This window comes from Erythrolamprus reginae, chromosome 4 (genome assembly GCF_031021105.1).
Source record: "Erythrolamprus reginae isolate rEryReg1 chromosome 4, rEryReg1.hap1, whole genome shotgun sequence".
Classification (NCBI taxonomy): domain Eukaryota; kingdom Metazoa; phylum Chordata; class Lepidosauria; order Squamata; family Dipsadidae; genus Erythrolamprus; species Erythrolamprus reginae.
In genome coordinates, this window is record NC_091953.1 from 127,229,921 (window position 1) to 127,252,903 (window position 22,983).

At 39.5% G+C, this 22,983-nt stretch overlaps 1 protein-coding gene across 1 annotated transcript in view; it reads left to right on the forward strand.

Annotated features, from left to right (window-relative positions):
- The window catches only part of DACH1 (dachshund family transcription factor 1), a 446,425-nt gene that overhangs the window by 387,443 nt on the left and 35,999 nt on the right, over positions 1-22,983 (forward strand). The window contains exon 7 of the mRNA XM_070751360.1: positions 13,502-13,653. Within this exon, the coding sequence (XP_070607461.1) occupies positions 13,502-13,653 (152 nt within the window). The remainder of the gene's footprint in view (positions 1-13,501; positions 13,654-22,983) is intronic.

Here is a 22,983-nt window from a genome sequence, read left to right on the forward strand (position 1 = left end):
AGAGTGAGGCAGACAGTGACTAGGGAGAACCTGAGGGGACGGATGTGACATTGGGAGATTGGTCTCTGTCAGAGAGTGGGGAAGACATATTAGTGGAAAATAGTTGGATTTTCTGCACTATAGAAGAATGGCCAGAAGGTGAGAGTAGATCCATAGCTTTCCCAAATATGTGCATGTTACAACACTCCGCAGTCTGCATTGGTTGCCGATCAGTTTCCGGTCACAATTCAAAGTGTTGGTTATGACCTATAAAGCCCTTCATGGCACCGGACCAGTTTATCTCAGGGACCACCTTCTGCTGCACAAATCCCAGCGACCAGTTAGGTCCCACAGAGTGGGCCTTCTCCGGGCCCCGTCAACTAAACAATGTCGTTTGCCGGGACCCAGGGAAAGAGCCTTCTCTGTGGCAGCCCCGGCGCTTTGGAACCAACTCCCCCCAGAGATTAGAATTGCCCCCACCCTCTTTGCCTTTCGTAAGCTTTTTAAAACCCACCTCTGCCGTCAGGCATGGGGGAACTGAGATATTCTTTCCCCCTAGGCCTTACAATTTACGCATGGTATGTTTGTATGTATGTTTGGTTTTATAATAAGGTTTTTTTTAGTTGTTTAGTATTGGATTGTTACATGCTGTTTTTTATCACTGTTGTTAGCCGCCCCAAGTCTGCGGAGAGGGGCGGCATCACAATTCCAATAAAAAAATAAAATAAAATAAAATAAAATAAAATAAAATAAAATAAAATAAAATAAAATAAAATAAAATAAAATAAAATAAAATAAAATAAAATAAAATAAAATAAAATAAAATAAAATAAAATAAAATAAAATAAAATAAAATAAAATAAAATAAAATAAAATAAAATAAAATAAAATAAAATAAAATAAAATAAAATAAAATAAAATAAAATGTATTAATTCACAGCCTTAGCTCTTTGAGGTGTGATGTTACTTTCATGCAATATAAAGGAAGAGTTGTGGGACATGGGGGCGTGGACCCTCAACGTCCGTTGCATGGAACAGCTGAGAAACTGTGATGTGCTTGAAAAAAGTTCTAAAAATCATGAGCTCTGCCTCAAAAGACATTCTGTGCTGGATTTGTATTTGGTGAGCTACTGCCTATGTTTCAAGTAATGAGAAGGAGTTATCTAAGGCATTTGCTGGCTGGGGAATTCTGGGAGTTGAAGTCCAAATATCTTCAAGTTGCCAAGGTTGGGAAACACTGATCTAAGGAACGATTTAACGACTGAGCTCAGCATACTTCCCAGACCCAGAGTCAAAGCTGTTTTTTTTAAATGAGATAGAATTTTGCTTCTATGCTACTTTTAAACTATGCATTGCATTCATGTACCCTGCTTGAGTGAAAGAAAGAGTGAGTTTTTATTACTAAGAAGGAATTTTCTGAAGATTGGAACTTATCAGAAGCCCACGAACAGAACAAGTATTAATATGGTGGCAGGCGGAAGGGCTTTTTTCTTTTTTTTCTTTTTAATATATAAGTTTTATTAAGTTTTTCCATTAAAAACATATAACATACAATCAAAAAAACCTCATGCAATATGCCAATATAATACATAAATATGTATAATCAAAGAAAAAAAAGAACCATAGTCAAAAACAACAACTACAAAAGAAAAAAGAAAAAAAACACACAGCAAAATAACACTATATTATATTTTACTTATTTCATGTTTTGTGGGGAGGAAGAAGAAAAATTAAAAGAATAATAAACAAAATTCTACGTTTGTCTGGAATGATATAAACTCTCCTGCTCAAGCAGAGGTTTAGATTAGAATATCTCCAAGGTCCCTTCCAACTCTACTTACTGTATGTTCTATTTTCTAATTTTCAGAGCTCTATGTTACAGATATGGAATTTGCCTTTTTGTGCAAGCCTTTGTGTTTATGCTCAGTATCATCACAACAATTTTCAGGTACTGTTCTTCACTGTTGGTAAAGTTCATTTTCTCTAAGAAGTCAACAGCTAGACCCATAGTTCCTTTTAGAATGAAAAAAAAAGTACTATACTGTACTGTTGGATTTATTTCCCTAGAAACACATAACTGTCCATTGGTGCCTTAAAGTGAAAAATATCAATGCAGTGTAGAAAGTCATTTGAGCTCTGGTTATCTTAGATTTGCACAAATAGAGTCGGTGGATGAAATTTAGGTCCTGGAGTCCCATGTTTTGTAAGATTTGCCAATATTAATAATGGTTTTATTCCTCCTGTTGAAACAAATAGCCTCAACACGAAACTTTTCATGTGGAATGAAACAAATGGAGGACACACTGGGAAAAAAAATATATTCACATCTATCACCTACTTATGATGAACTGTCAAGGAGTATATTAAAATATGGGCAGCCTTTGGAAGGATCCCGGGAGAGTGGGGGGGGAGCAGGTGGGATTTAGTGATAACGGTAAAATCTGAAGCTACACCATGTTTTGTAAGATTCTGTTTCAATCTTGTAATGCACACATGACAATCATTGATTGCATTCTATTTTATTACTCTCCTCCCCCTCCTATTTCTCCTTCTCCTCCTCCCCTTCTCCTCCTCCTCTTCTCCTCCTTCTTCTCTTCTCCTCCTCCTTCATCTCCTTCTCCTACTTCTCTTCTCATTTTCCTTCATCTTCTCTCCCTCTCTCTCTCACCACACACTCAGAAACATTTCATATTTTAAGTAAATCAGTAATCAGCTGAAACAACTTTGACTGTCATGAATACAGTGATCCCCCGTTTATTGCGTCCCCAACCATTGCGAACAGGGTACTTCGCTATTTTTCAACCCGGAAGTCAAAAATACCATCTACGCATGCGTGCCGGGCACGCATGCGTAGATGGCAGCGGCTTCCCTGGGTCTTCCCCCTCTTGCTGGCGTCAGCGAGGAGTTTCCCCACCGCCCACGCAAACTCCTTGCTGCCGCCCGCCCTTCGCCCGCCCACGCCGTTCATTCTCGCCGCTTTTGAGCTGAGTCCGGGAGCGAATTCGCTCCCGGACTCAGCTCAAAAGCGCCGATAGCAAGCGGCAAGGAACGGCTTGTCTCGGCGCTTTCGAGCTGTCAGCTCGAAAGCGCCGAGACAAGCCGTTCCTTGCCGCTTGGTATCGCCGGTTTTGAGCTGAGTCCGGAAGCGAATTCGCTTCCGGACTCAGCTCAAAACCGCCGATAGCAAGCGGCAAGGAACGGCTTGTCTCGGCGCTTTCGAGCTGTCAGCTCGAAAGCGCCGAGACAAGCCGTTCCTTGCCGCTTGGTATCGCCGGTTTTGAGCTGAGTCCGGAAGCGAATTCGCTTCCGGACTCAGCTCAAAACCGCCGATAGCAAGCGGCAAGGAACGGCTTGTCTCGGCGCTTTCGAGCTGTCAGCTCGAAAGCGCCGAGACAAGCCGTTCCTTGCCGCTTGGTATCGCCGGTTTTGAGCTGAGTCCGGAAGCGAATTCGCTTCCGGACTCAGCTCAAAACCGCCGATAGCAAGCGGCAAGGAACGGCTTGTCTCGGCGCTTTCGAGCTGAGTCCGGTCAGCTCGAAAGCGCCGAGACAAGCCGTTCCTTGCCGCTTGCCATCGGCGCTTTTGAGCTGAGTCCGGAAGCGAATTCGCTTCCGGACTCAGCTCAAAAGCGCCGAGAGCCAGCGCCCCCCGGACCCCCAACCCGGGTTTGGGGGGCTGCTAGGAAGCCCTCCATGCCGGCGGCAAACAGCCGCCCCGCCCCCAATCTTCGGCTCCTCGCTAGCGCTGTGGGAGTAAAAACACCGTCTGCACATGCGCAGACGGTGTTTTTACTTCCGCATCGCTACTTCGCGAAAACCCGCTCGTTGCGGGGGCTCCTGGAACGGAACCCTCGCAACGAGCGGGGGATCACTGTATTTGAACTCTAAGCATATAACTATATATAACTATAACTATAACTATAACTATAACTATAACTATAACTATAACTAACTATATCTATATCTATATCTATCTATCTATCTCTATCTCTATATATATATATATGTGTGTGTGTGTGTGTGTGTGTGTTAAATGTTTTTAGCTGGAATTTTTAAAATTAAGGGAGACTAGGATGATCCCATTTCGGCCTATATGGTTTCTTCCCGTGTAGGATTTGGAAATTTCTGGTGACGTTTCGATGAGGTCCCACTCATCATCTTCAGGCTGGTGTTTCTGTCCTTGTTCTAAGGCGAACACTGTGAGACCTAAGCTGCCTTCCTTCTATAAATACTGGTGGCTGGGTGTGGTTTGCTGGCTCAGCAATTGCCTGCTGTGTAGAAACTTCCTAGTGAGTCAGTGGGGTAACATCTGGGGTCGTTGATGTAGCTGGAGTATGCTGATTAGTTAATGGTTGTTGATTAGACGTGATATCCTGAGTAGTTGGAGCTTGCAGGCTACTTGATTGTTTTGCAATATGTGTTCTGAGTCTAGTTTCTGTTTTTATGGCTGGGTTACGTTTGAGGGCTGGTTTCCAGATGTCTGTTTCCAGATGTCTCGTCATCTTCAAGCTGGTGTTTCTGTCCTTGTTCTAGGGCGAACAAGGACAGAAGCACCAGCCTGAAGATGATGAGTGAGACCTCGTCGAAACGTCGCCAGAAATTTCCAAATCCTACACGGGAAGAAACCCAAATATGCCAAGACCGTCATATATATATATATATATGCAAAGCTGAAAGATTTGGATACTGTAGTCTAGAGGATAGTTGTCTGCCTTACAGGGCAAAGGTTGCAGGTTCAGGTCCCAGTGGATATGGCTAGCTGATGAGGCCAAAATAAGGCCGAAATAGATCTATCCTAGTCTCCCTTGATTTTCAAATTCAGCAAAAAAAACAACAACATGTGACACACACACACACACACACCATATATATATATGGTAGAATCTCATACATAAAGGTTTATTTAACCTTTCCCCTGGCATTTGAAATGAGGTTAGCAAAATAAAAACCAGCACCCACAATCCATATGACTTTCTACAAATTAGTAATACGTCCTCATCACAGGAGACTCACAGAAAACCAGCTGTTCTTCTCAATTTTTTTTAATTCTCCCCAAGGGTTTGCTTTGGAGTGAATAATTTTTTTTCTAAGACTGACAACGCAGCATATGTCAAAAAAAGAGAAAAGAATTACATTTATAAAGCTCAGTTCAAAGACAACCAAAAATCTGTGTCCCTTGCCCTTTATTTGACATTGTGGGTGCATAATTAAAATTAAGCAGAAATCAAGAGACTCTCACATTCATACGTTATAATGTTTTCATATTCGGATTGAAGACTGCATAAAGACACGTATCTCTGTGTACCTGCTATTACCGAGATTGCAAACTCTGGAGACGGAAGATGAGATAAAAGGTAAAAACTGCTCCTCCAGGTGCCAATTTCATAACTGTCTTGGTGAGAATTGTGCTTTTGTGTGTCTTACCTTAATCGCACTTTGGAGATTAGAAATGGCCAACCTTTGCTGCTTTGGAAGTTCTCCAAAGAAAATATTAAAAGCTTTGGAAAAGCTTTTCCATCTTCTTCTGATTCATGGTTTTTATAACGTACTTCAAAACCAGAGTGTGAACTTCTGAAAACCTGCCCGACCTTTCCATGGAATAAGGAGACATCTCCTTGCTCCAAGGTTTTATTCCAACTACTGAAAGACTATAGTAAATGATGGGTGGTCAGATGGAAACTACACTAAAAAACACTTTATTGCACAACTATTAGATTCGGTCTGTTAATGAACTGTTTGCATGAAAGACTATATCCGTGTCTCTCTACCTCTGCCTCAAATTTAATTGTGATTTTAGCTGCATCAGCGAATATCTCCGCAAACAATTTTGTAATCTTGGTGTTATGGAATGTATTCCAACAGCTTAGGAAATAATCAAATTTTAACTTTAAAAAAATGAAAGGTCCCTCCCCCTTGCTTCCTGCACATCTTTTCAATAAAGGAAGGAATGTTAAGATTTATGTAGATGACCGAGGAGAAGTTGTTGGGTCTAGCTTGGCAAATGATAGATAGATAGATAGATAGATAGATAGATAGATAGATGACAGACGGATGGACAGATTGACGGACGAATGGATGGATAGATTAGATAGATAGATAGATAGATAGATAGATAGATAGGTGGGTGGGTGGGTGGGTGGGTGGGTGGGTGGGTGGATGGATGGATAGATAGATAGATAGATAGATAGATAGATAGATAGATAGATAGATAGATAGATAGATAGATAGATAATTTTAATTATTAGATTCGTATTGTACATTGTTTTTCTATTACTATTGTGAGCCGCCCCGAGTCTACGGAGAGGGGCGGCATACAAATTTAATAAATAAATAAATAAATAAAATACATGGAAAAGCAGAAATGAGGGAATATCTTTTTTTTTAAATTTTTTTTTATTATTTTTCATAAAATAGACATACAGACTTACAGACATTAAACATAAAATGGGGATGTATTTCCCCGCTACTTTTGAAAGTATACATTCAAATAGAAAAAAGAATACATAATCAAACATTTGTTAAATGTTAAAAAGTTCTGATAAAAAATTTTCAAATCTTGAATGCAATGTTAATACGGTATAAGTAAAAATTCTTAGTATATTGTTTATAGGTACTATATTCAACTAATCAAACATTTAAACAAATAAAACAAAATTTTTAATATGTTTTCAAATCTTAAATGCAATGTTAGTACGGTATAAGTAAAGATTCTTAATATATCGTTTATAGGTACTATATTCCAGAAATGAGGGAATATCAATGTTTTAATGCACTGTAAGTGGCTTAGAGTTGGAGGAAGGAAGACAGTAGGGAAGTTTGTTTTATAAGAGGAAAGAAGATTAGAAGAGACTAATTTCTAAAGCAGGAGTTCTCAAACTATGGCCTGAGGGCAGTGAGGACTCCTATGGGTACGGTCAGTTATATAGTACCGGTAGCAAAATTTTTCTTTTTTTCCCTTTTTTCCCTCCTTCTGGGCTCTGGGTATGTTTTTCCTAACGCAGTAAATGGGGTTGAATGTGTATAATTTTAGAAGAGCTGTGTGTGTGCGTGTATACATACACTTTATATAGTAGATAATCAGGGGTGGGCTACTGTTTGGATGGGTGGGGCGCAGTGGGGTAGCGAAAATGGAGCTCCACCCCAGAGCACCCAATTTGCACTGAAAGATGTTGAAACAACATGCATAAGCGAGTTGGCCTTCTCCGGGTCCCGTCGACTAAACAATGCCATCTGGCAGGGGTAGAGCCTTCTCTGTGGTGGCCCCAGCCCTCTGGAACCAACTCCCCCCGGAGATTCGAATTGCCCCTACTATTCCCGCCTTCCGCAAGATGTTGAAGACCTATCTATGTCGCCAGGCATGGGGGGAATAACTACCTCTTCCTCTTCCCTCCACTACCACCTTCTTTCCTGACTGTAATACATGAGAATGGTATGATTGTGCAGTAACAATCGTTTTTAATATCTATGGGTTTTAAATGTTGTTTTTAATTTATATTGGATTTGTACTCTGTATATTGTATTGTTGTTGTTGTGAGCCGCCCCGAGTCTTCGGAGAGGGGCTGCATACAAATCTAATAAATACTTAATAATAAATACTTAAAATAAGACATGCCCACAGTGTGGTAGTAAAAACTTTGGTAGCCCATCACTGCCTGAGGGTTGGATATGGAAGGGCTGCCTGTCGCCAGCGCTCCTGGTGCATTCTTGGTGACCGGCATGTGTGTGTGTTTGTGTGTGTGTGTCCAGCATGCATGCCGGTGTGAGATTTGGCTTCTGCGCATATGCAGAAAGTGAAATTTATTTTATTTATTAGATTTGTATGCTGCCCCTCTCCAAAGACTCGGAGCGCCTCAGAACAAGAAACAGTACAAATCCAATATATTAAAAACAATTTTAAACCCTTAATATATTTAAAAAAATCATTCATACCTCTCATACAGACCATACTGAAAGAGGAAACGGCCCAGGGGAATCAATTTCCCCATGCCTGACGACAGAGGTGGGTTTTAAGGAGTTTGCGAAAGGCAAGGAGGGTGGGGGCAATCCTAATCTCCGGGGAGGATTCTCACATGGGTGAGATGTTGCTGATTTTCACTGAAAATTGGCAAAATCTCATGCATGCCAGTGTCTTTGTGTGATAGTTCACTTGCAGTGCATGTGAAAAAGCCAAATGTCACATGGGGGCACATCAGGGATGGGAAGCTGAGTACACATCACGATTTCCACTACTACTACTACTATTACTACTACTAATACCGGAAACCGATCGGCAACCAATTTATTTATTTTTATTTATATATTTATTTATTTTGTCCAAGATACAATGAGGGTTTTAGTGGGTATATATCTATAAACATATAGTAAAATACATGATGAAGGTTATAGAGGAGATACTCATAGTAAAATATATCTAAGAAAGAATAGAAAAGAAGGTATAGTAATAGAACATATCAATGAAAGAATAGAAGAAGAGATATAGGAACAGAAGAAAGGAATAGGAGATATAGGAGAGCAATAGGATAGGGGACGGAAGGCACTCTAGTGCACTTGTACTTGCCCCTTACTGACCTCTTAGGAATCTGGATAGGTCAACTGTAGATAATCCAAGGGTAAAGTGTTGGGGGTTTGGGGATGACACTATGGAGTCAGGTAATGAGTTCCACGCTTTGACAACTTGATTACTGAAGTCATATTTTGTACAGTCAAGTTTGCAGCGGTTAATATTAAATTTAAATCTGTTGTGTGCTCTTGTGTTGTTGTGGTTGAAGCTGAAGTAGTCGCCGACAGGCAAGACATTGCAGCATATGATCTTGTGGGTAATACTTTGATCTTGTTTAAGGCATCTTAGGTCTAAACGTTCTAGGCCCAGGATTGAAAGTCTAGTCTCGTAGGGTATTCTATTTCGAGTGGTGGAGTGAAAGGCTCTTCTGGTGAAGTATCTTTGGACATTTTTAAGGGTCTTAATGTCTGAGATGCAATATGGGTTCCAAACAGATGATCTGTATTCGAGGATGGGTCTTGCAAAAGTTTTGTAAGCTCTGGTAAGTAGTGTGAGATTGCCAGAGCAGAAGCTACGTAGGATTAAGTTTACAACTCTTGAAGCCTTCTTGGCTATATTGGTGCAGTGGGCTTTGGCACTTAAATCTTTTGTTATTAGTATACCAAAGTCTTTAACCGAGTGGGGATTATCTGTGATAATTTGATTATTCAGTTCGTATTTGGAGTTCCTATTTGGTGTGACATGGGCATACCTGGGGAAGCCCATGATTGCTCTCGCAGCTGCACTTTGCACGATCTGAAGTTTCCGAACACTCTTCAGAGGTAGCCCCATGTAGAGAGCGTTGCAGTAGTCGAACCTTGAGGTGATGAGGGCATGAGTGACTGTGAGCAGTGACTCCCGGTCCATGTAGAGCCGCAACTGGTGCACCAGGCAAACCTGGGCAAACGTCCCCCTCGCCACAAGGTTATATACCTTGTAACCCTACTTTCCAGATTACCCTCATAATTTGCATCTTGCTCTGATGGTCCACAGTAAGGTCATGTTATTCCACTTATAAATACAATTCCATCAGTAAAAGGGTGAATATTTTCCACCTTTCTTCTGCAGTCATTCTGAGCATCAGGGATGGTCTTGATGGGAAAGATGATTGAGAAACTTTGTGTCATAAACAAACATCGCTTAAGGATATGGACAAAGGCTTTGAGAACATGTGGTATCCTGTGGTTGTTTTTTGCGCAAAAGAAATTAAGCATCTTCGTCTCTCACACTCTCTTAATGATTTGCTAGAAGCAAGGTTATGGCACTGCTATGTTTAAAGACAGTTGGGCTATTTTTAATTAGTTCCTATTTACATACTTTTTTTTTTGAAAAAGGACTTTTTCCCAAGTTTCCCTCAGTCATTGCTTATCTCGCATCTGCAAATAGCCACTCTTCCTGTATATGAGATATGCATTTGTTTTCTTTCCAATATGTTCACCCGGGGTTTATTTCATACAGGATATAAAACGCACACACACACATACACAAAGTCACATTATGAAATATTATTTATCTTTAAGTTAAACATTCATCAAAAATAGTTCAACGTAAGTTCAGTCCCTTCTTCAGACATTATAGGTCAGTATAGCCACTGTTATTTCAGTTAGCAATTGTATAAAAAAGAATGTTGAATTCAGACAGGACTGATTACATGTGTATGACTAACAAGTATTTCCTAGTTTTGAACTTGGAGATACTCAGACAGTGAAGAGAAAAACAAACGATCAGTTATGCATTACACGAACACATAGCTACGGTTCCAACAGTTAAAAGCCTCTCAAGCAAAAACAAGGCTTGCAATTTTGAAGTAAAAGCATTGAAAATGTTGAGATGAACCCTGAGATATTAAATAAGTGCCCCCAAAATAGTGGGAAAATACAGAATACAAAATATCATAGAGATTGGTGATAGAAGTCCCATTTTTACTTTTCTGAAATAAAATAAGAATAGGAAGTTCCTTCTATCACCAGTGCTCTTTGCAGCAGAGGCGGAGTAACGACACAGACACAGAGAGCTGGATTTAAAATTGGGTCATTTTATTAATTAAATTTACATAATTTATTCATTAATTAGCATAATGTAACTAAACCTAACAAGGACCCGCAGGGTCAAACAATTACTTCCGGGATGGAAATGACATCAGGAAAACTATGGACGTAGCAACTATGGACGTAGCTCTATGCTGATCCAGGTGAAGGGCCCTGCCCTCACCTGGATCCCAGCCATGCACCTGCATGTGGGAGGTCTTGCCGTCTAACCCTTACAAGGGGATAGAAATGGGCGGGACCCAAGGACAGGTTCCCCGCAATTGCTCAGATCGAACTAAAGGGACCATGAGCCTTGGAGAGAAGGCTCATGGTCCATTGGGCATCCCCAAAGATGCCCAATGGAGAACACGCAGTTGCTAAACACCACCCAATTTCCGCCCCTAACCTGCCTACCCAAATGACCAAAGGTAAGCCAATTTTAGACTAATCGGGGAGAGAAGCACCCCCTAACCATCCATCCGTCACCGCAGTGTGGAATAGGTGAAAAAACGGTCGCAGAAAATACTGAGACCGCCAAAAATTCCTATTTGGCCCCCAAAGGGCGACCCACAGTGGCACACTGAAAGATAGGGAGGGTGGGCAGGTGTTTGCCTGCTCGTTGTTGGGGCAAAAATGAGGCCCCAAGCCTGCTCAGCCTCTTTTATAGGGCTGGCAGGCCCCGCCCCCGATGACACAAGATGGTCGGGATCTTGCGAAATCTCACGAGATCTCGGCATTCAAAATGGCGTCTGCGCCGAGGGCCGTCTCTCCCTGGCCCTGCAGTAAATCCGGGCCGGGGGTGAGTCACCGGCCGCACATTCTCTTGATGTAATGTGGATCTTTCTTTTTGCTGTTGTAGTCAAAAGTTGAAATTAAAATCAGACTTGCAAAAAAAATTCCTCCCTTCCTCCCTCCCCCCCTTCCCTCCTTTCACCCTCCCTTTTAGCTTTCTCCCTCTCTACTCTTTTACCTTCCTTCCTTCCTTCCTTCATTCATTCATTCCTTCCTTCCTTCCCTCTCTTTTAACTTCCTTCCTCTCTACTCTTTTAAATTCCTTCCTTCCCTCCCTCCAACCCTCCCTCCAACCCTCCCTCAATTCTAAATAGCTTTCCATGCAGTAAAAAAAAAAAATCCATAAAAACCCACATCTTCTTTTAACAATGCTTTAATTTGTAAAATTAAATGCTTGCTCATTCCTGAGAAGGCCAAAACTGACAAAAAAGTTTAAATAATTACACTGAATTGGTGTTTAGCAGTAACTCATCGTAATTATATATTTATTAAAATTCAGAAGAACTACTTTCTCGTGTGAGTTTCTTTCTTCCTTTTGTACATCTGCATAAACAAGAATTTTTAATCTTTTCCCCCCAGTCTTCTGTAAAGTACAGCTACTTTAGAGAAAACAATCAAAATGCATTATACTGAAAAACTGGTATCTTAGGCTAGCCGCAGTTATAACTTAATTATTCCTTTTCCTGTTTAAAGGTTTCCCCATAGTTCTCTACCCAATACTTTCCCTGCAAATTACAAAGCAGAAGGATAGTTCCCCAAATTATTCTTAAAAAAAATAAATTAGTGCCAACACTCCTGCTGTCAAGACTGTCATTGCTATCTATTGTCTTTGTAATGGAATTTTCTGAGGGAATTTAAAAAGAAATAAAATAACAGCAACAACCTTCTATCTGAACTTGTTGCCAAGAAAAATAGGGAAGAAACATTTAAGTTATTTTCAGGTGAACTATGCTGTCATTTTCTTTATGCATAAATTTAATTGTAGAAATTATTACAAGGTGATGAAAAACAAGTGTCCGTATTCAGAAAAACTGAAGGTCTGGTTGTATCTATTCCAAGTGGAATTCCTGATTTCCAGATTCCGAAAGCAACTTTGGAATACGTGTAGGACAAAAATTTCATATCTCTAAGATTTATTTATTTATTTATTTTATTCATTTGTCCAATACACAATACATATGGAAGAGAATAGACATGAAGTAATATATATAAAGATAATATGTAAAAATAGAGGAGAAGATATATGAAAGGAAGAAAATATATATGATATATGAGATAAAGGAAAGACAATTGGACAGGGGACGAAAGGCACACTAGTGCACTTATGTATGCCCCTTACTGACCTCTTAGGAACCTGGAGAGATCAATCGTGGATAGTCTAAGGGAGAAATGTTGGGGGTTAGGGGTTGACAGTATTGAGTCCGGTAATGAGTTCCACACTTCGACAACTTGATTGTTAAAGTCATATTTTTTACAGTCAAGTTTGGAGCGGTTAATATTAAGTTTGAATCTGTTGCGTGCTCTTGTGTTGTTGCGGTTGAAGCTGAAGTAGTCATTGACTGGTAGGACATTGCAGCATATGATCTTGTGGGCAATACTTAAATCATGTTTTAAATATTTTAAAGATGCCCATTGGAGTGGAGATATTCTCTTCAGAATTGGCCAGTTAATTGAGGAAGACTATCCATTTTGCTGTTTTTGATGAAGGAGATAGTTGACGCTGGATAAATGCACAGAATAATTTGAGCATAAATCATAAGCGGTCCACATAAAATATGTAACATAGCAAAGAAACATTCCATTGTCCATATAGACAGCGCACAGTCTAAAATGAGATAATTGGGAACTTACCCATAAAGTCAGCCTAAATATATTATCACAAGTATGTGTGAGATAATATTAGTTTTAAAAAGATTCTATGGCACTGTAAACTCAGTCTCATTAGAGGCTGCATTTAAAAGGCTTATAAAGTTACTCATTAATGCTATCTGGTTGTATCTCCACCGCTTTTTCATTAAAGAAAATTCAGCAGAAAGCATTTTCTCCTGATAGCAGGAACCAATTTGCAATAAATGTTCTGGAAATCACTAGGGAAGCCATTACTGAGGTCTAATAAAAACAGACAAGCGTAACTTGTTCTATATTTTTGTTTCAATCACATACAGATGAGACCCCGCTCTCCACACCAACCACAAGAGACTGCCTTGACAAACTTTCGCTAACTGGCCACGGACAGCCTCTTCCTCCCGGGTTCCCATCGCCTTTCCTATTTCCGGATGGACTGTCCTCCATAGAAACCCTCCTGACAAATATCCAGGTAGGTTGCCGCAGAAACTAAGGAGTAGGAACAGGTGTCTTTCGCTTCAACTAACACTGTCAGATTATATGAGATAAATTACAGCCTGCGTGAGCTGCAATGAATCTAATCCGGAGTTGATGAATAAAGTTACAGAAAACGCTTCAAAACGAAGTTACTTTTATTAATAGAAAACAATAAATGAGTTTTGCCTGATCACAGGCTCTTAATGCACGTCTACATAGCTAGAGAGTTAAAAGCAAGATGGAGATTTTCTCCTTCTTCACCAACAGGAAGGAAGTGATGCTGGCTACCTTAGACAGGATTTACATCATAGTGGGCGGAGCTAAATTAACATACACAGAGTTAACTATTTAAATACTAAATGTCTCTGAATGTCTCTGGGGCTGGCAATACACAGTGTGACAAACACTTCATTCATTTGAACTATTTTTTTTAAAAAAGTTTTTATTAAACAGATTTTAAAAACAACATTAAATACAAATCATGCATTCAAAAACAACATGACATAATATGACATTAACATGTAAACCTAACATAACAGAGCAGAGCAGAACAGAAGCGAACGTAACATAACATAACATAACATAACATAACATAACATAAGCCGAAGTAGCGCCGTGGGTGGAGTGCTGTACTGCAGGCCACTAAAGCTGACTGCTAAATCTGCTGGTCAGTGGTTCAAATCTCAGCACCGGCTCAAGGTTGACACAGCCTTCCATCCTTCTGAGGTGGGTAAAATGAGTACCCAGATTATGGAGGCAATATGCTGGATCTGTTAAAAAGTGCTGTTGCTAACATGTTGTAAGCCAACCCGAGTCTAAGGAAAAGGGCGGCATTAAAAAAAAATTGAATAAATACCATAAAACATAACATAACATAACATGCCTTTTCTCGGGTTTGTAAGTAGAAAATTGTTCTTGAGAAGAGGCAAAAAAAATCTTGAACATCCATTTCTTATCTAGAAAAGTTCGTAAGTAGAGGTGTTTGTAGGTAGAGGTACCACTGTACAATGTTGTAAAAAGGAAGCTTTGGTGTTAAAAGAGACAAAAAGCTGAGAGAGGTAGAGGGAAGAAAGGAGGGAGGGGAGAGAGAGAGAGAGAGAGAATAAACTTAAAATAGTTTGATAGTTGCCAGCTCAGCTGATACTGTTGAAGTCTTGGAAGACTCCTGAGCAACACATTAACACTTAATAGATTCAGGTAGATTGGGATATCAAAGATTAATATAATAATAATAAACCATAAAAAATAGCATTAAAGCTCTCTATGAAAAATGGGAGCGTAATTATGTTCATAAATTTGTAAGATTCCAGACACGAGAGGTGTACAAAATTAATAGCTGGTTTGAGAAAGGATAAAATATATTTATTGTTCCTGTGTTGTTATTTAGCCCTACGCAGGGAGATACCTAATTCGATGTTATTATCCAAATGAAGCTGAAAATTAAACCGCAAAGCAAAACACAAGCCAGGATTCCCCCAATTTGGCAAAGTTCTCTCTGGCGTCCTGTCTGAGAATACGTTTGTTAGCCAAACGGTACACCTGGTCATCCATTTGCCCACACCACCACACACACACAAAATCTTCTTTGAGAATTCTGCTGATAGAAATGTCCTTGAAGGCAGCAGTAGCAACTTGTGGTCTGTAATGGGGTAAGCCAAGGCATGGTGGAGGCATTCTGGTTCGCTGTCACCTGGTCCATTCTTTTACCTGTGGCCGAGATTGAGGTGTGCTCCAAAGCCAGGAATATTTTCCAGAGTTCTGTAAGCCTTTCAGAACTTATAACTCTCTGAATATGATTTCACTTAGAGCAAAGATCTTCTAAAAGACATTTAAGTTAGAACATAAGAACATAAGAAGAGCCATGCTGAATCAGGCCAAAGCCCATTGAGTCCAGCATTCTGTGTCACACAGTGGCCCACCAATTGTCCATGGGGATCTTGAGTAGAAAGAGAAGGCAAAAACCTCCCTTTCCCTTGACCCCCAACAAATGGTACTCAAGGAAATCCTGCCTGCCTCAACCAACATAGAAGCGGCACATGGACATCCATTTCAATAACCACTGATACACTTGGCATCCATGAATCTGGCTAATCCTGCCTTGAAGCTATCAAGGCTGACAGCTGTCACAACCTCTTCTGGAAGTGAATTCCATAAACCAACGACCTTCCATAAACCAAGTTCCATCTGAAATAAGTGCTAACGTAGCCCTTATTGAATTCAGTGGAGCTTAGAATAGAATTTTATTGGCCAAGTGTGATTGGACACACAAGGAATTTGTCTTGGTGCATATGCTCTCAACGTACATAACATAAAATATACATTTGTCAAGAATCATGTGGTACAACACTTAATGATTGTCATAGGGGTCAAATAAGCAATGAAGAAGCAATATTAATAAAAATCTTAGGATATACGCAACAAGTTGTATGCAGACCTGGATAGGATGTCCTATGTCTGGATCCAAATCATGGTGTGTTGGTTCTGAACCAAGAACATGTGGTTCAGATGTCATTATATATATCACATATATACATATAGGATTAAATAGTATATTTTGGATGTTTAGTAACAGTAAATATCTTGTATATTTTGAGGCGAGGAGAGGCCAGGCACCCTAACCCAAACCCTTGACATGAGTGACATCAAATTAGCCACCTTTAAGCCAGTCATATGACCTTTAAGCTACCTCCCTGGTCACATGATCATCAAGCAACTACCATCTGGTCACATGTCCAGCAAGCCACTCCCACCTGGTCACATGACCAGCAAGCCACTCCTACCCAGTCACATGGTTGACAAGCCACTCCTACCCTTTCACATGACCATCAAGCCACACCCACAAAATAAGCCACACCCGCAGCTACAGTGTCCAGTTCACTGGACATGCCTTATTAGCAGTTGAAAGACTTCCCGTTCTGCCTTCTACCATATGTATGTTTGATATTGGGAGAGTATTTTCCAGGTGGGATTTGGAAGCAAATAAAACTCACTAAGAGAGGAATCACAAGTGTTACTGACTTCTTGGTGCCCAGAAGTCCCCAAAGCAAATATATACTGAAGATATTCTGGGGGGGGGGGACCCCACTCTCAATTTTAGATATAAAGACATCACCAGATATACCAACCATGGTGAGAAACAAACTTTAATTCTGAAAGAGGAGATAGTGAGGAGATAGGAAGTTCTTTGGCAATAAAGAGCAGCTACACTTTATTAAACCTACTTTTTGTGGGCTTTAAAATGCAATTATGTTTAGCTTCTGGTAATGATTTCCAAATCAATTTAAGTGTAATCAATAAATGCACTGATTCATTCTTAGAGTAATAGAATTGATCAACTAAAAATAGTTCGCAAGCCTTATTATTAATTCATTGTTTATACTTAATGATATGTATGTATACAGAGCCGAGAGTGCCGAATAAATTTCACTTCTTAATAATCTGAAGATCTGCTGTAAAATAGAAGCATATTTGTTTTATAAACAAAGCAAGTGCTAATGATGTGACAGTTTAAACGTAGTCTGAAGGATGAAGTCATGTAGATAAAACAAAAGAATGATTGTGTTTGTATGTGGGAAGTTTCTATACGGCACAATAATTTGCAAACACTAAATCAAACAAAAGCTACAATTTTATTCCCACAAATTTTATCTGGTTCCTGCCAGTATTTATGAGATGTTAATAAAAGGGGAAAGTATACGGGTCCGATACTGTTGTTTACTTGTGTAGGTATGAATCCTGAGTTTACAGAACAATGGATTGGTTGGTTAAATAGTGTTATCAAGAGATTTCAAATAATTTGTTTCAATGATTTACTGGCAATTTCAAAAGGGTAGTTAGAAACAGTGGGTACGCCAGTTCAAATTATGACTTTAACCTTGTCTTACTTCAAAGTTTGATTAAAAAAATAAAATGCAAATGAATTATTCTACTATACCTACACCATGCTTTATAGTGAAATAGAAAACTATTTTCAAAGAAGTCATTTGCCTTTTTTTGAACACACGTTATATTATTATTATATTTATATGTTATGTTATGTTACGTTATGTTGTATTGTATTATTATAATATTATATTATTATATTATATTATATTATATTATATTATATTGTATTACATTACATTACATTACATTACATTACATTACATTAATTTATTTATTAGATTTGTATGCCGCCCCTCTCCGAAGACTCGGGACGGCTAACAACAATGAAAAGAATATGAAAACAAATTAAATATTAAAAAATAATCTAGAAGACCCCAATTTAAAGAACCACTCATACATACAAGCATACCATGTATAAATTCTATAAGCCTAGGGGGAAGTGAAATTTCAATTCCCCCATGCCTGACGACAGAGGTGGGTTTTGAGGAGCTTGCGAAAGGCAAGGAGGGTGGGGGCAACTCTGATATCTGGGGGGAGCTGGTTCCAGAGGGTCGGGGCCGCCACAGAGAAGGCTCTTCTCCTGGGTCCCACCAAACGACATTGCTTAGTCGATGGGACCCGGAGAAGGCCAACTCTGTGGGACCTAACTGGTCGCTGGGATTCGTGCGGCAGAAGGCAGTCCCGGAGATATTATATTATATTATATTGTATTGTATTGTATTGTATTGTATTGTATTGTATTGTATTGTATTATAATTATATTATATTATATTATATTATATTATATTATATTATATTATATTATATTATAATTATATTATAATTATATTATATTATATTATATTATATTATTATATTATATTATATTATATTATATTATATTATATTATATTATATTATATTATATTATATTATATTATATTATTATGAGTTCACTGGGTGAATTCTACAGAATATCCAAGTTGTAATATTGATTTCTTTGCCATTTTCAATTGAATGTTTTGTAGGACGATTGATGCAGAAAACAAGGGAAGTCTTAAAAACAACTATGGGCATTAGAAACAGATACTAAGTCAAGAAAATGAAATAGTATTATTATTATTGCTACTACTAGTAGTAGTAGTAATAATAATAATAATATTTTAAACAGGTGCCTAAATCTTATTAGGTTTGCCATCTACTTTCCTACGGAAGCAAGCAAATAAGACATGATTTTAAAGGGAGTAAAATAAAATACAAATATAAAGGTAGAATCAAAATACATTAAAAATTGCAAAGTCTACTGTAAGTAGAGTTAAACATAAAAGAAAAGAAGATAAAAGCAGTGTAAGGTTCTTTAACACAGATAAAACAGATTGGAATTATTTTTTTTTAAAGGTTTTTCCCCAATGGTATCAGGGGACACAGCTGTGTAATGCAAGCTGTTGTCTTGACTTTTTTGACTCCTTTGGCACATGTCACCGATTTTTGCTTATTTAATGCTGAAATACAGACTTTGGGGGGTTATCATTCTGGTTTGAGATTAGCCGAGAAAGCGTTTTGCCTCTTTCCTTCCATAAGCTGTTCAAAAACAGTATTTGGAGAGTTCGCATGCCAAAAGGAGGGCGGGCATAGGATGTCATCTGCATGCATGCCCACATCCATAATTCCATGTGAACATGATCCTCCTCCCCTGCTCATGCATGTGATAGTACATCCATTTTTCACTCTGCTAGGCTTCAGAGCCCTTCTAGGAGCCTGGGAAGGCTGAAAATGGCCTCCGGGAGGCCCTCTGGAGGCAGAAAATGGCCAAATTATCAACTTCCTGTTGTACCGGAAGTGCCTTTTTTTTTAATCTTCCAAGTTTAGCTATCTATGGTAGGTGATATAAAAAATGTAATTGGGTATAAAGAGCCAGTATTACTGCAAATTTAACAGGTTCCAGACAAAGGGAGTCTTCTTCCTTTTCTTTCTCACACACAAACCCAGCGGAGTCTGGCTAAAAATACAACTCAGGCAGCCAGAAACATAAGGACAAGCCAAGGGTGTCCAAAGATACCTGTCAATCATACTGGGTTACAGTAGACAGATAGAGATTTCCTTCAGATCCACTCAAGATAATTCCCTAACTGGAAAAAAGAAGATGAAGAAGTGATGCAATTATTCAGTGGAGAGAAAGCCATTTATTTAAAGGATTTCTGGTTCTTGTTTTAGCCAAAAGCAGATACTTGAAAATAGGAATGATTAAGAGGATTTATTTATTTGTTTGTTTGTTTGTTTAGACTTTAGGCCGCCCAATCCCAAAGGACTCAGGGAAGCTTACAACAATATAAAAAGACAAGTAACAGGGACAATAGAAACATAGAAACATAGAAGTCTGACGGCAGAAAAAGACCTCATGGTCCATCTAGTCTGCCCTTATACTATTTTCTCTATTTTATCTTAGCATGGATATATGTTTATCCCAGGCATGTTTAAATCCAGTTACTGTGGATTTATCTATCACGTCTGCTGGAAGTTTGTTCCAAGAATCTACTACTCTTTCAGTAAAATAATATTTTCTCATGTTGCTTTTGATCTTTCCCCCAACTAACTTCAGATTGGGTCCCCTTGTTCTTGTGTTCACTTTCCTATTAAAAACACTTCTCTCCTGGACCTTATTTAACCCTTTAACATATTTAAATGTTTCGATCATGTCCCCCCTTTTCCTTCTGTCCTCCAGACTAGACAGATTGAGTTCATTAAGTCTTTCCTGATACGTTTTATGCTTAAGACCTTCCACCATTCTTGTAGCCCATCTTTGGAGCCGTTCAATTTTGTCAATATATTTTTGTAGGTGAGGTCTCCAGAACTGAACACAGTATTCCAAATGTGGTCTCACCAGCACTCTATAAAGCAGTCAAGAAAAAAAATGAACTAATTTCTAAAATCCTAATTAAAAGTTAAGACAGTTCAACCACATACGTACTAGTCATTCATAGCCATTCAGACACATGGACAAGCTAGTGGATTGATTTAAGGCCCCCAGGCCCTTTGTGGCTTTACGGAAGGCCAGTAGGGTGGGGGCCATACGGACCTCAGGGGGAGAGTTGATTCCATAAAGTCGGGGCAGCAACAGAGAAGGCTCTCCCTTGTGGCCCCGCCAACCTGCATTGTTTAGCTGATGGGACCTGGAGGATGTTGTACATACTCTTGATCAGTTGGAGGATGATGAAGATATTGAGCACTCAGATTCAGATAGTGTTTATGAAGTAGTGGGGGCCCCAGGGTTACAGGTAGTAGAACAGGTGGGAGGCCAGCCACAGGATGGGGCTATGAGTTCAGGATCTAGTCAGGGAGAATCAGACGCTCGCTGGGTTAACCCTAAATTCAGAAGGATTCAGAAACGTAGAGAGCAAAGGTCTGGAAGAAGGTATTAAGGAGAGGAATGGGTTAAATGTAGTGAGGTATTTGGCACGTCAGGGGGTTAGTGGAGAAGAAGGGTAGAGTTTCAACATTGCTGAAAAGAAATATGGATGTGTTTTCGCCACGCTAAAGTAAGCCAAAGTATTTTGTATTGTATTTAGTCAGTGCTGCTGTTTTTTTAAAGCTATGTAGTTAGGAAATAAATCTTGTCTAAGTGAAGCAGGAAAAGGAATGTGAGAAATGCGGCTAAGAGAGAGATAAGGGACTGAATGATGTCTGGAATGTTTGAAGTACAGGAGAGCAGAGAAATAAACGGAGTTGCTTTATTCATGAAATGATGCATTTAATGAGAGTTATTTGTAATTACTAAACTTCTACCAGAAACCAGAACAGAGGAGGCCAACTCTGTGTGCTCTAATTGATCTCTGATCCTGGAGAGATGGAAGTCTGAGTCAACCTTGAGCGTGGTGAGATTTGATCTTCCAAACTGGTGATCAGCAGAAGTAGCCTGCGGCACTGTACTCTAATCACTGTGCCACGGTGGCTCTAGTATTCTGGTGGACCTCCTAATATGGTTGAACTTTGATTGCCACCACTCCAGGGTTGAAATGCTCCCAGTTCCCTCATGTATATCCATCATCGGAAAGCCGGCTGCGGCAGAAGGTGGTCTCGGAGATAGAGATGAAGCATAGTAGGATCTGAAAAACTTCACATTTCCTATAGGTTGAAGCAGAAAATATTAACGCAGGTTGGGGGGTGCAAAGAAGTCAGCATAAGTTTGCAATTAAGATCTCTTGGTAGTAAAGCATTCACGTCTACTAATTAGCAGCGTAATTTCATTGAAGTAAGAATTTATTTTAAAAGTGTTGAGTGAATCCTTGTGTTTTTTCTTTGACAGACATCAAAGAATCTGCATTCTTTAGTAAGCAGGGAAGCTAAGTAAGAGTTATTGCTTCCCACAGCCTTGCCTGTAATATTATTCAGCCAGGTATATGAGGGTTGCCCAGAAAGTAATGCACCACATCTTTTCTCAGCCTACAGTAATGGTGCAAATGCAAAATTTTAGATATATATTATTTGAATTGTCAGAAGTGCACGTGTAAATTTTGCATTTCTTCGGACAGATAGTATAACTGTAGCAGTGTTTTGAAACCGCGTCTGTAAGTGATGTATGTTACAAGCAGCGCGTTGTCATTGAATTTCTCACTTCAGAGAAAGAAACTGTTGGGAACATTCACAAATGTTTGTGTACAGTTTATGGAGAATCTGCAGTCGACAGAAGTACGGTTAGTCACTGGGCACAAGGGGTGAAGCCATTAAAGTGCAGAAATGGCTTCGTGACCAGAACAAGGAGTCATACTGATGGGAATATTTATTACATGGAGCACCTCCCTTATGAAAGCAGGTTGCAACGCCTTGGTCTCTTCAGCCTTGAAAGATGGTGTTTAAGGGGTGACTTGATCAAAGTGTATAAAATCATGCATGGGATAGAAAAGGCGGATAGAGAAAAAAATATTTTCTCCATCACACAATACTAGGACGAGGGGGCACTCCCTAAAGCTCATAGGTAAGAAAGCAAGGACAAATCAAGGGAAATATTTCTTCACCCAGAGGGTCATTGGTTTAGGGAATTCAGTTCCAGAAGAGGTTGTGACAGCTGTCAGCCTTGATAGCTTCAAGGCAGGATTAGACAGATTCATGGATGCCAAGTGTATCAGTGGTTATTGAAATGGATGTCCAAGTGCCGCCTCTATGTTGATTGAGGCAGGCAGGATTCCCTTGAGTACCATTTGTTGGGAGTCGAGGGAAAGGGAGGGTTTTGCCTTCTCTTTCTACTCAAGATCCCCATGTGCAATTGGTGGGATGCTGGAGTCGCTGGTCTTTGGCCTGATTCAGCATGGCTCTTCTTATGTTCTTATGAATACATGCCCTTGTGTCTCGCTGGAGGAAGGCCATAGATTACGTGGAAAAATAGGGAGTGTAGAAGAAACATCATTCTTTCTTGTGTGTAAGCTTCATTGTGTTAAATAAATAATTGTTGAAGAATAAAAATGTG